This window comes from Heptranchias perlo, chromosome 2 (assembly GCF_035084215.1).
Source record: "Heptranchias perlo isolate sHepPer1 chromosome 2, sHepPer1.hap1, whole genome shotgun sequence".
In the NCBI taxonomy this organism is placed as follows: Eukaryota; Metazoa; Chordata; class Chondrichthyes; order Hexanchiformes; family Hexanchidae; genus Heptranchias; species Heptranchias perlo.
Window position 1 is genome coordinate 171,638,762 of NC_090326.1, and position 12,302 is coordinate 171,651,063.

General features: G+C 54.1%; 1 protein-coding gene across 1 annotated transcript in view; it reads right to left on the reverse strand.

Moving 5' to 3' along the window:
* scrib (scribble planar cell polarity protein) overlaps positions 1-12,302 on the reverse strand; it is a 296,559-nt gene that overhangs the window by 169,149 nt on the left and 115,108 nt on the right. Inside the window, 3 exon segments of the mRNA XM_067996625.1 lie at positions 5,003-5,083; positions 5,180-5,494; positions 10,684-10,761. Coding sequence (XP_067852726.1) covers positions 5,003-5,083; positions 5,180-5,494; positions 10,684-10,761 — 474 coding nt within the window.

Consider the following 12,302-nt stretch of genomic DNA (forward strand, 5'->3'; position numbering starts at 1 on the left):
AACAATCCCAGCTTCTCCAGTCTCTCCACATAACTGAAGTCCCTCACCCTGTTATCATCCTTGGCACCCTCTCTAAGGCTTTAATATCCATCCTGAAGTGTGGTGCCCAGAATTGGATGCAATACTCCAGCTGGGGCCGAACCAGAAGATTTATAAAGTTTTCGCATAACTTCCTTGTTTTTGTACTCTATGCCAAGGATTGGTGTAAACCGCTGAGTCAGATCACGGACACCAGTCACCAGGTATGCAAATTAAATTAAAAATAACCCAAACATGAAGAAACAGCGAGAAAATTCAGGGAGCACAGTGTACCCTAAATCTCTCTCTCTCTAAACTAGTGGCACCTCTCTCCGTTCTTCAACTAGTGGCATCTCTCACTCTGTGCCACCCTCTCTCCTCTCTCCCACCCTCTCTCACTTTGTGCCACCCTCTCTCCCTCTCTCCCACCCTCTCTCATTCTGTGCCACCCTCTCTCCCTCTCTCCCACCCTCTCTCACTCTGTGCCACCCTCTCTCACTCTCTCCCACCCTCTCTCAATCTGTGCCACCCTCTCTCCCACCCTCTCTCCCTCTCTCCCACCCTCTCTCAATCTGTGCCACCCTCTCTCCCACCCTCCTCTCCCTCTCTCCCACCCTCTCTCATCTGTGCCACCCTCTCTCCCACCCTCTCTCACTCTCTCCGACCCTTTCTCAATCTGTGCCACCCTCTCTCCCACCCTCTCTCACTCTGTGCCACCCTCTCTCACTCTGTGCCACCCTCTCTCCCACCCTCTCTCAATCTGTGCCACCCTCTCTCCCTCTGTGCCACCCTCGCTCCCTCTGTGCCACCCTCTCTCACTCTGTGCCACCCTCTCTCCCACCCTCTCTCACTCTGTGCCACCCTCTCTCTCTCTCCCACCCTTTCTCAATCTGTGCCACCCTCTCTCACTCTGTGCCACCCTCTCTCACTCTGTGCCACCCTCTCTCCCTCTCTCCCACCCTCTCTCCCTCTGTGCCACCCTCTCTCCCTCTGTGCCACCCTCTCTCCCACCCTCTCTCACTCTGTGCCACCCTCTCTCACTCTGTGCCACCCTCTCTCACTCTGTGCCACCCTCTCTCCCACCCTCTCTCACTCTCTCCGACCCTTTCTCACTCTGTGCCACCCTCTCTCCCACCCTCTCTCACTCTGTGCCACCCTCTCTCAATCTGTGCCACCCTCTCTCACTCTGTGCCACCCTCTCTCACTCTGTGCCACCCTCTCTCACTCTGTGCCACCCTCTCTCCCTCTCTCCGACCCTTTCTCACTCTGTGCCACCCTCTCTCACTCTGTGCCACCCTCTCTCACTCTGTGCCACCCTCTCTCACTCTGTGCCACCCTCTCTCACTCTGTGCCACCCTCTCTCAATCTGTGCCACCCTCTCTCCCACCCTCTCTCACTCCCTCCGACCCTTTCTCAATCTGTGCCACCCTCTCTCCCACCCTCTCTCACTCTGTGCCACCCTCTCTCAATCTGTGCCACCCTCTTTCCCACCCTCCCTCCCTCTGTGCCCCATAGCTCCCGTGAAAAGATTTGTTCTAAGCTCCCCCTTTCGGTCTCTATTTCATGTCCCCACAGGAATGACACACTCAATTTACTTTTTGAATAATTTTGAACACTCTCCCCTTAACCGGCTCGGCTCCTGCAAGTAAGGGCTGGTTTGTAGCCATGGTGAGAGGCCAGGGACACTGCTTTACACTCACACCTTCTTCTGGTCACAGGGAATTCCAGGATCGGATTCAGAGGAGCTGACTGTCCCCTAGATCGGAGCCCAGCGAGTATCGCCACATCCCCACCACACACAGGGAGCGGTCTGTTTAAACTTCAAACTGATGGAGTCTGCAGGAAAGCCACGTTCCCTTTTCAATGTAATTAATCCCGGATGAGATCCCAGCTGTCCTGCAGACATTCACAACCAAAGCAAGTGGCAAAGGGGAAGAGAGGGGCGGAGAAGGGAGGGGGTTTTAAACAATAAATAAAGGGCAGGTCAGAGGGGTTAGTACCAATCAGAGGAGGTTTTACTGTGGGGTAAAGAAGTGCAGAAAGATCTGGCGTAGAGCAGACAGAAGCCACCACTGACCACACAGTAACAGCTCTTACTATTGGCCATTGTCCTGGTAACCCATGCTGTTAACCAGGATTAAAGTCAGAAACCCACCACCACACAGGCCTCGGCCGTTTAGTCACATGCAAGTCAGACAAGAAAGGGAACGGCATCCATCACTGTGCAGCTCAAAAAAAACAGTTAGCAAACAAGTGAGGGAGAGCTGGAAGGGAAAGTGTGTGCAGTCAGTCACCAGAAGAAACAAGGAGGTCCCAAAGAATCAGTATCCTGTACACAGACAATCTCAGTAACAGTAGCTGAGCCCAGGCACCCTCATCCTACCCCATCAAACACGCCCAGGGCAGGTACAGGGTTAGATACAGAGTAAAGCTCCCTCTACACTGTCCCATCAAACACTCCCAGGGCAGGTACAGGGTTAGATACAGAGTGAAGCTCCCTCTACACTGTCCCATCAAACACTCCCAGGGTCAGGTACAGGTTTAGATACAGAGTAAAGCTCCCTCTACACTGTCCCATCAAACACTCCCAGGGCAGGGACAGGTTTAGATACAGAGTAAAGCTCCCTCTACACTATCCCATCAAACACTCCCAGGGCAGGTACAGGGTTAGATACAGAGTGAAGCTCCCTCTACACTGTCCCATCAAACACCCCCAGGGCAGGGACAGGTTTAGATACAGAGTAAAGCTCCCTCTACACTGTCCCATCAAACACTCCCAGGGCAGGTACAGGGTTAGATACAGAGTAAAGCTCCCCCTACACTGTCCCATCAAACATTCCCAGGGCAGGTACAGCACGGGTTAGATACAGAGTAAAGCTCCCTCTACACTGTCCCATCAAACACTCCCAGGGCAGGTACAGCACGGGTTAGATACAGAGTAAAGCTCCCTCTACACTGTCCCATCAAACACTCCCAGGGCAGGTACAGGGTTAGATACAGAGTAAAGCTCCCTCTACACTGTCCCATCAAACACTCCCAGGGCAGGGACAGGGTTAGATACAGAGTAAAGCTCCCTCTACACTGTCCCATCAAACACCCCCAGGGCAGGTACAGCACGGGTTAGATACAGAGTAAAGCTCCCTCTACACTGTCCCATCAAACACTCCCAGGGCAGGTACAGGGTTAGATACAGAGTAAAGCTCCCTCTACACTGTCCCATCAAACACTCCCAGGGCAGGTACAGGGTTAGATACAGAGTAAAGCTCCCTCTACACTGTCCCATCAAACACGCCCAGGGCAGGTACAGGGTTAGATACAGAGTAAAGCTCCCTCTACACTGTCCCATCAAACACTCCCAGGGCAGGGACAGGGTTAGATACAGAGTAAAGCTCCCTCTACACTGTCCCATCAAACACTCCCAGGGCAGGTACAGGGTTAGATACAGAGTAAAGCTCCCTCTACACTGTCCCATCAAACACTCCCAGGGTCAGGTACAGCATGGGTTAGATACAGAGTAAAGCTCCCTCTACACTGTCCCATCAAACACTCCCAGGGCAGGTACAGCACGGGTTAGATACAGAGTAAAGCTCCCTCTACACTGTCCCATCAAACACTTCCAGGGCAGGTACAGCACGGGTTAGATACAGAGTAAAGCTCCCTCTACACTGTCCCATCAGACACTCCCAGGGCAGGTACAGGGTTAGATACAGAGTAAAGCTCCCTCTACACTGTCCCATCAGACACTCCCAGGGCAGGTACAGGGTTAGATACAGAGTAAAGCTCCCTCTACACTGTCCCATCAAACACTCCCAGGGCAGGTACAGTATGGGTTAGATACAGAGTAAAGCTCCCTCTACACTGTCCCATCAAACACTCCCAGGGCAGGTACAGGGTTAGATACAGAGTAAAGCTCCCTCTACACTGTCCCATCAAACACTCCCAGGGCAGGTACAGGGTTAGATACAGAGTAAAGCTCCCTCTACACTGTCCCATCAAACACTCCCAGGGCAGGTACAGGGTTAGATACAGAGTAAAGCTCCCTCTACACTGTCCCATCAAACACTCCCAGGGCAGGTACAGGGTTAGATACAGAGTAAAGCTCCCTCTACACTGTCCCATCAAACACTCCCAGGGCAGGTACAGGGTTAGATACAGAGTAAAGCTCCCTCTACACTCTCCCATGAAACACTCCCCATTTCATGCAGAGATCACTGCCCTGAGATCTCTCTCCATGTCATTTCATACACACATCACTGGAACGCAGAAGAAAAACATCCCCCAATAGGCTTTTTTGGGGGGAGAGAGTTCCAGATTTCCACTCCCCTTTATGTGAAGAAGTGCTTCCTGACATCACCCCTGAACAGCCTGGCTCTAATTTTAAGGTTACGCCCCCTAGTTCTCCCACCACAGGAAATAGTTTCTCTCTCTCTACCCTATCAACGTCTTTAAACCCCTCGATTAGATCACTCCTTAATCTTCTATACTCGCGGGAATACAAGCCTTTCCTCATAATTTAACCCTTTTATTCCCGGTATTATTCTGGTGAATCTGCACTGCACCCCCTCCAAGGCCAATCTATCCTTCCTGAGGTGCGGAGCCCAGAACTGAACCCAGTGTCTGCAGACGGGGTCTGAGCAAACCTGGGACAGAAGAGGATACTGAATCCTTGTGAACCTCCACGCTGAAACAGACATGACCTGGGTCAGTCTCACTCGGTAGAAGAGCAAAACCGTTCCACCAGCGAACCAGCAGTCGGGGGCGTGGGCAGGCAGCGCCATGTGTATCCGCTCAGATTGGCACGTCCTCAGATGCCACACTGAGCAGGCTGGTGCAGTGCGACGCGACACACCGAAGGCATTTACACAATCAGGAGTCTCGCGGCAGTCAAAGCGCTCGCTGGCGATGGGCCGAAGCCTCGCTCCGCACGGTACAACCGACCAAACGAAGGCACGGCCGGTGAGTCAGGTGAACCGAGAACACTTACCGAGATCACCCGGTCTCCCACACGCAGGATCCCGTCCCTGTGCGCAGACCCTCCCTCCGCTAACCTCGAGATGAAGATTGCCTGCAACAGGACATAGTCCGGGTTATACAGTCAGTTCACACGCAGGCCCCCCCCGGCGGGCACCGGGCGCGCAGGCCCCTTTCTGTGGGTACTCACCGTGTCTCCTGCTTTGTACGGCGTTGACCCCTTTCCCCCAGCGATACTGAAGCCAAGCCCTCTCTCGTTCCGTGCCAGCGAGGTGGAGTATTGTTCCCGGACGGCTCCCGTCTCGGGCTCCTCCAGGAACCTGAGGCCAGTGCGCCGGTCTCTCGGAGCGTAGTCATCCTCCGGCCGCAGTGGGGTCATGGTGATGGCATTCTCAGGCTCCACCATCCTCTCCCGCAGTATTGCCATGGTTACCGAGCCCCCCGAGCTCCGCAGTGCCTCCACCGCCCTGTGGTGCTCAGCATCACGCAGACCCACACCGTTCACCTGCACCAAGGAAAGACACTGGCATCAGTAACCTGACCACCCACGCCCTCCGCCGAGCGACCACCAGTTAGGCACGGGGGGAGGGGCGGACGGTGCAGGTTCATAGTATCATAGCATGCTGCAACACAGGAGGAGGCCATTCGGCCCATCGTGCCTGTGCCGGCTCTTTGAAAGAGCTATCCAATTAGTCCCACTCCCCTGCTCTTTCCCCAATGCCCTGTAAATTTTTCCTTTTCAAGTATTTCTCCAATTCCCTTTTGAAAGTTATTATTGAATCTGCTCCCACCGCCCTTTCAGGCAGTGAATTCCAGATCAGAACAACTCGCTGCGTTTTTAAAAAAATGTTTCCTCATCTCCCCTCTGGCTCTTTTGCCGATCACCTTAAATTGAACACAATACTCCAGCTGGGGCCTAACCTGTATTTATAAAGGTTTAGTATAACCTTGCTTTTATACTCCATGCCTCTATTAATAAATCCGAGGTTTCCATAACATTTTTTTAACAGCCTTCTCAACTTGTCCTGCCACCTTCAAGAATCTGGTGTACATACACTCCCAGGTCTCTCTGTTCCTGCACTCCCTTAAAATTGTACCATTTAGTTTATATTGCCTCTCCTCATTCTTCCCAACAAAATGCATCACTTCACACTTCTCTGCGTTAAATTTCATCTGCCATGTGTCTGCCCATTTCACCAGTCTGTCTCTGTCCTCCTGAAGTCTGTTACTATCCTCCACATCATTTACTACATTTCCAAGTTTCCTCTCACCTGCAAATTTTGAAATTATTCCCTCTATACCCAAGTCCAGCTCATTAATATATATCAAGAGCAGTGGTCCTAATACTGACCCCTGGGGAACACCACGAAATACTTCCCTCCAGTCTGAAAAACAACTGTTCACCACTACTCTCTGCTTTCTGTCCCCGAGCCAATTTTGTATCCACACTGTCACTGTCCTTTACATAGAATTAGCAGCACTGAAATGGGCCATTTGGCCCAACTGGTCTATGCCGGTGTTTTTTTTTTATTAGTTCATGGGATGTGGGCGTCGCTGGCATTGCCGGCATTTATTGCCCATCCCTAATTGCCCTTGAGAAGGTGGTGGTGAGCCGCCTTCTTGAACCGCTGCAGTCCGTGTGGTGACGGTTCTCCCACAGTGCTGTTAGGAAGGGAGTTCCAGGATGTTGACCCAGCGACGATGAAGGAACGGCGATATATTTCCAAGTCGGGATGGCGTGTGACTTGGAGGGGAACATGCAGGTGGTGATGTTCCCATGTGCCTGCTGCTCTTGTCCTTCTAGGTGGTAGAGGTCGCGGGTTTGGGAGGTGTTGTCGAAGAAGCCTTGGCGAGTTGCTGCAGTGCATCCTGTGGATGGTACACACTGCAGCCACAGTGCGCCGGTGGTGAAGGGAGTGAACGTTTAGGGTGGTGGATGGGGTGCCAATCAAGCGGGCTGCTTTATCTTGGATGGTGTCGAGCTTCTTGAGTGTTGTTGGAGCTGCACTCATCCAGGCAAGTGGAGAGAATTCCATCACACTCCTGACTTGTGCCTTGTAGAAAGGCTTTGGGGAGTCAGGAGGTGAATCACTCACCACAGAATACCCAGTCTCTGACCTGCTCTCGTAGCCACAGTATTTATATGGCTGGTCCAGTTAAGTTTCTGGTCAATGGTGACCCCCAGGATGTTGATGGTGGGGGATTCGGTGATGGTAATGCCGTTGAATGTCAAGGGGAGGTGGTTAGATTCTCTCTTGTTGGAGATGGTCATTGCCTGGCGCGAATGTTACTTGCCACTTATCAGCCCAAGCCTGGATGTTGTCCAGGTCTTGCTGCATGCGGGCACGGGCTGCTTCATTATTTGAGGGGTTGCGAATGGAACTGAACACTGTGCAATCATCAGCGAACATCCCCATTTCTGACCTTATGATGGAGGGAAGGTCATTGATGAAGCAGCTGAAGATGACTGGGCCTAGGACACTGCCCTGAGGAACTCCTGCAACAATGTCCTGGGGCTGAGATGATTGGCCTCCAACAACCACTACCGTCTTCCTTTGTGCTAGGTATGATTACAGCCACTGGAGAGTTTTAACCCTGATTCCCATTGACTTCAATTTTACTCGGGTTCCTTGGTGCCACACTCGGTCAAATGCTGCCTTGATGTCAAGGGCAGTCACTCTCACCTCACCTCTGGAATTCAGTTCTTTTGACCATGTTTGGATCAAGGCTGTAATGAGGTCTGGAGCCGAGTGGTCCTGGCGGGACCCAAACTGAGCATCAGTGAGCAGGTTATTGGTGAGTAAGTGCCGCTTGATAGCACTGTCGACGACACCTTCCATCACTTTGCTGATGATTGAGAGTAGACTGATGGGGCGGTAATTGGCCGGATTGGATTTGTCCTGCTTTTTGTGGACACGACATACCTGGGCAATTTTCCACATTGTCGGGTAGATGCCAGTGTTGTAGCTGTACTGGAACAGCTTGGCTAGAGGTGCAGCTAGTTCTGGAGCACAAGTCTTCAGCACTGCAGCCGGGATGTTGTCGGGGCCCATAGCCTTTGCTGTATCCAGTGCACTCAGCCGTTTCTTGATATCAAGTGGAGTGAATCGAATTGGCTGAAGACTGGCTTCTGTGATGGTGGGGATATCGGGAGGAGGCCGAGATGGATCATCCACTCGGCACTTCTGGCTGAAGATGGTTGCAAACGCTTCAGCCTTGTCTTTTGCACTCATGTGCTGGACTCCGCCATCATTGAGGATGGGGATGTTTACAGAGCCTCCTCCTCCCGTTAGTTGTTTAATTGTCCACCACCATTCACGACTGGATGTGACAGGACTGCAGAGCTTTGATCTGATCCGTTGGTTGTGGAATAGCTTAGCTCTGTCTATAGCATGTTGCTTCCGCTGTTTAGCATGCATGTAGTCCTGAGTTGTAGCTTCACCAGGTTGGCACCTCATTTTTAGGTATGCCTGGTGCTGCTCCTGGCATGCTCTTCTACATTCCTCATTGAACCAGGGTTGATCCCCTGGCTTGTTGGTAATGGTGGAGTGATTAATATGCCGGGCCATGAGGTTACAGATTGCGCCGGAATACAATTCTGCTGCTGCTGATGGCCCACAGCATCTTATGGAAGTCCAGTTTTGAGCTGCTCGATCTGTTCTGAATCTATCCCATTTAGCACGGTGGTAGTGCCACACAACAGATTGGATGGTGTCCTCAGTGCGAAGACGGGACTTCATCTCCACGAGGACTGTGCGGTGGTCACTCCTACCAATACTGTCATGGACAGATGCATTTGCAACAGGTAGATTGGTGAGGACGAGGTCAAGTAAGTTTTTCCCTCGTGTTGGTTCACTCGCCACCTGCTGCAGGCCCAGTCTAGCAGCTAAATCCTTCAGGACTCGGCCAGCTCGGTCAGTAGTGGTGCTACCGAGCCACTCTTGGTGATGGACATTGAAGTCCCCCACCCAGAGTACATTCTATGCCCTTGCTACCCTCAGTGCTTCCTCCAAGTGGCGCTCAACATGGAGGAGGACTGATTCATCAGCTGAGGGAGGACGGTAGGTGGTAATCAGCAGGAGGTTTCCTTGCCCATGTTTGACCTGATGCCATGAGATTTCATGGGGTCCAGAGTCAATGTTGAGGACTCCCAGGGCCACTCCCTCCTGACTGTATATCACTGTACCGCCACCTCTGGTGGGTCTGTCCTGCTGGTGGGACAGGACACACCCAGGGATGGTGATGGAAGAGTCTGGGACGTTGGCTGAAAGGTATGATTCTGTGAGTATGGCTATGTCAGGCTGTTGCTTGACTGGTCTGTGGGACAGCTCTCCCAATTTTGGCACAAATCCCCAGATGCTAGTGAGGAGGACTTTGCAGGGTCGACTGGCCTTGGTTTGCCGTTGTCGTGTCCGGTGCCTCGTGGTCCGATGCCGGGTGGTCCGTCCGGTTTTATTCTTATTGTGACATTTTTTAGCGAGATTTTACAACTGAGTGTCTTGCTCGGACATTTTAGAGGGCGATTAAGAATCAACCACATTGCTGTGGGTCTGGAGTCACATATAGGCCAGACCGGGTAAGGACGGCAGGTTTCCTTCCCTAAAGGGCATTAGTGAACCAGATGGGTTTTTACGACAATCCAGTAGTTTCATGGCCATCATCACTGATACTAGTATTTTAATTCCAGATTTTATTTAATTAATTGAATTTAAATTCGCCAGCTGCCGTGGCGGGATTTGAACTCATGACTCCGGATTATTAGTCCAGACCGCTGGATTACTAGTCCAGTAACATAACCACTATGCTCCACACGAGCCTCCTCCCTCTCTACTTCATCTCACCCTATCAGCATATCCTTCTATTTCATACTCAGTGGGTGGTGGATGCTGAGTCGTTGAATATATTCAATTGTAAACAATTTTACAACACCAAGTTATAGTCCAGCAATTTTATTTGAAATTCACAAGCTTTCGGAGGCTTCCTCCTTCCTCAGGTGAATGTTGTGGAAATGAAATCCTCGAACCTCTCGCATTTATGACCCCTCGATTTGGTCTCCCCCACAAGTGGAAACATTTTCTCTACGTCTACCCAATCAAACCCTATCATTATCTTGAAGACCTCCATCAGCCTTTTCTTTTCTAGAGAAAAGAGCCCATGGGTTTAATTTTGCTGATAAGACGATTATGTGGCACTTTATCAAACATCTTTTGAAAGTCCATATACACATCAACTGCACTGCCCTCATCGACCCTCTCCATTACTTCATCAAAGAACTCGATCAAGTTTGTCAAACACGATTTGCCGTTAACAAACCCGTGCTGACTTTCATTTATTAGCCCAGAATTTTCCAAGTACCAATTAATTTTGTCCCGGATTATTGTCTCTAAAAGTTTCCCCACCACCGATGTTAGGCTGACTGGCCTGTAGTTGCCGGGTTTATCCCTCTCCCGTTTTTTGAACAGGGGTGTAATATTTACAATCCTCCAGTCCTCCGGCACCGTCCCCGTATCTAAGGAGGATTGGAAGATTGTGGCCAGAGTCTCTGCAATTTCCACCCTTACTTCCCTCAGTGCCCAATCTGGACCAAGTGACTTTTCTATGAGAGCCAGACTGTACTGAGTTGTTGGAAGGGGGCCCTCTGGTCCTTTCTCACTACACACGTTAATACTTGTTACCATGGTGGGTCTTGCTTACCTCTAACAGCTTATCTCCGACTCGCACTCCGGCTTGAGCTGCCGGTCCCTCCTCCGACACCCGAGAGATGAAGATTCCCTGAAACACACAATAACATCAGTCGTACCAGACATCAACACTCAGCTTTCTCCATGTACCCAGCCGTGAAAGTACTCCGTCTGCCAGCACCTCACCAGCGCGTGGGCATGGGGTACCAGCGTTCCTTGTACACTAGGCAGAGTCAATGAACTCCCAGCCATCCTCACATCATACACGGATCGGACCGACTCCAGTCTGTCACAGCCCTGCCAGCTCCAGGCTCTGCCCACTCTCTACCACGGAGACCTCCAACCACAGACCAGACCTCACCAGGGGCTCCGGGCCCGAGGGAGCCGTCACCTGGGTCACCGGGCCCGAGGGAGCCGTCACCGTGGTCGCCGGGCCCGAGGGAGCCGTCACCGGGCCCGAGGGAGCCGTCACCGTGGTCGCCGGGCCCGAGGGAGCCGTCACCTGGGTCACCGGGCCCGAGGGAGCCGTCACCTGGGTCACCGGGCCCGAGGGAGCCGTCACCTGGGTCACCGGGCCCGAGGGAGCCGTCACCGGGCCCGAGGTAGCCGTCACCGTGGTCGCCGGGCCCGAGGGAGCCGTCACCTGGGTCACCGGGCCCGAGGGAGCCGTCACCTGGGTCACCGGGCCCGAGGGAGCCGTCACCGTGGTCACCGGGCCCGAAGGAGCCGTTACCGTGGTCACCGGGCCCGAAGGAGCCGTCACCTGGGTCACCGGGCCCGAGGGAGCCGTCACCTGGGTCACCGGGCCCGAGGGAGCCGTCACCGTGGTCACCGGGCCCGAAGGAGCCGTTACCGTGGTCACCGGGCCCGAAGGAGCCGTCACCTGGGTCACCGGGCCCGAGGGAGCCGTCACCTGGGTCACCGGGCCCGAGGGAGCCGTCACCTGGGTCACCGGGCCCGAGGGAGCCGTCACCGTGGTCACCGGGCCCGAAGGAGCCGTTACCGTGGTCACCGGGCCCGAGGGAGCCGTCACCTGGGTCACCGGGCCCGAGGGAGCCGTTACCGTGGTCGCCGGGCCCGAGGGAGCCGTCACCGTGGTCGCCGGGCCCGAGGGAGCCGTCACCGGGCCCGAGGGAGCCGTCACCGTGGTCGCCGGGCCCGAGGGAGCCGTCACCTGGGTCACCGGGCCCGAGGGAGCCGTCACCTGGGTCACCGGGCCCGAGGGAGCCGTCACCTGGGTCACCGGGCCCGAGGGAGCCGTCACCGGGCCCGAGGTAGCCGTCACCGTGGTCGCCGGGCCCGAGGGAGCCGTCACCTGGGTCACCGGGCCCGAGGGAGCCGTCACCTGGGTCACCGGGCCCGAGGGAGCCGTCACCGTGGTCACCGGGCCCGAAGGAGCCGTCACCTGGGTCACCGGGCCCGAGGGAGCCGTCACCTGGGTCACCTGGCCCGAGGGAGCCGTCACCGGGCCCGAGGGAGCCGTTACCGTGGTCACCGAGCCCGAGGGAGCCGTCACCTGGGTCACCGGGCCCGAGGGAGCCGTTACCGTGGTCACCGGGCCCGAGGGAGCCGTCACCTGGGTCACCGGGCCCGAGGGAGCCGTTACCGTGGTCACCGGGCCCGAGGGAGCCG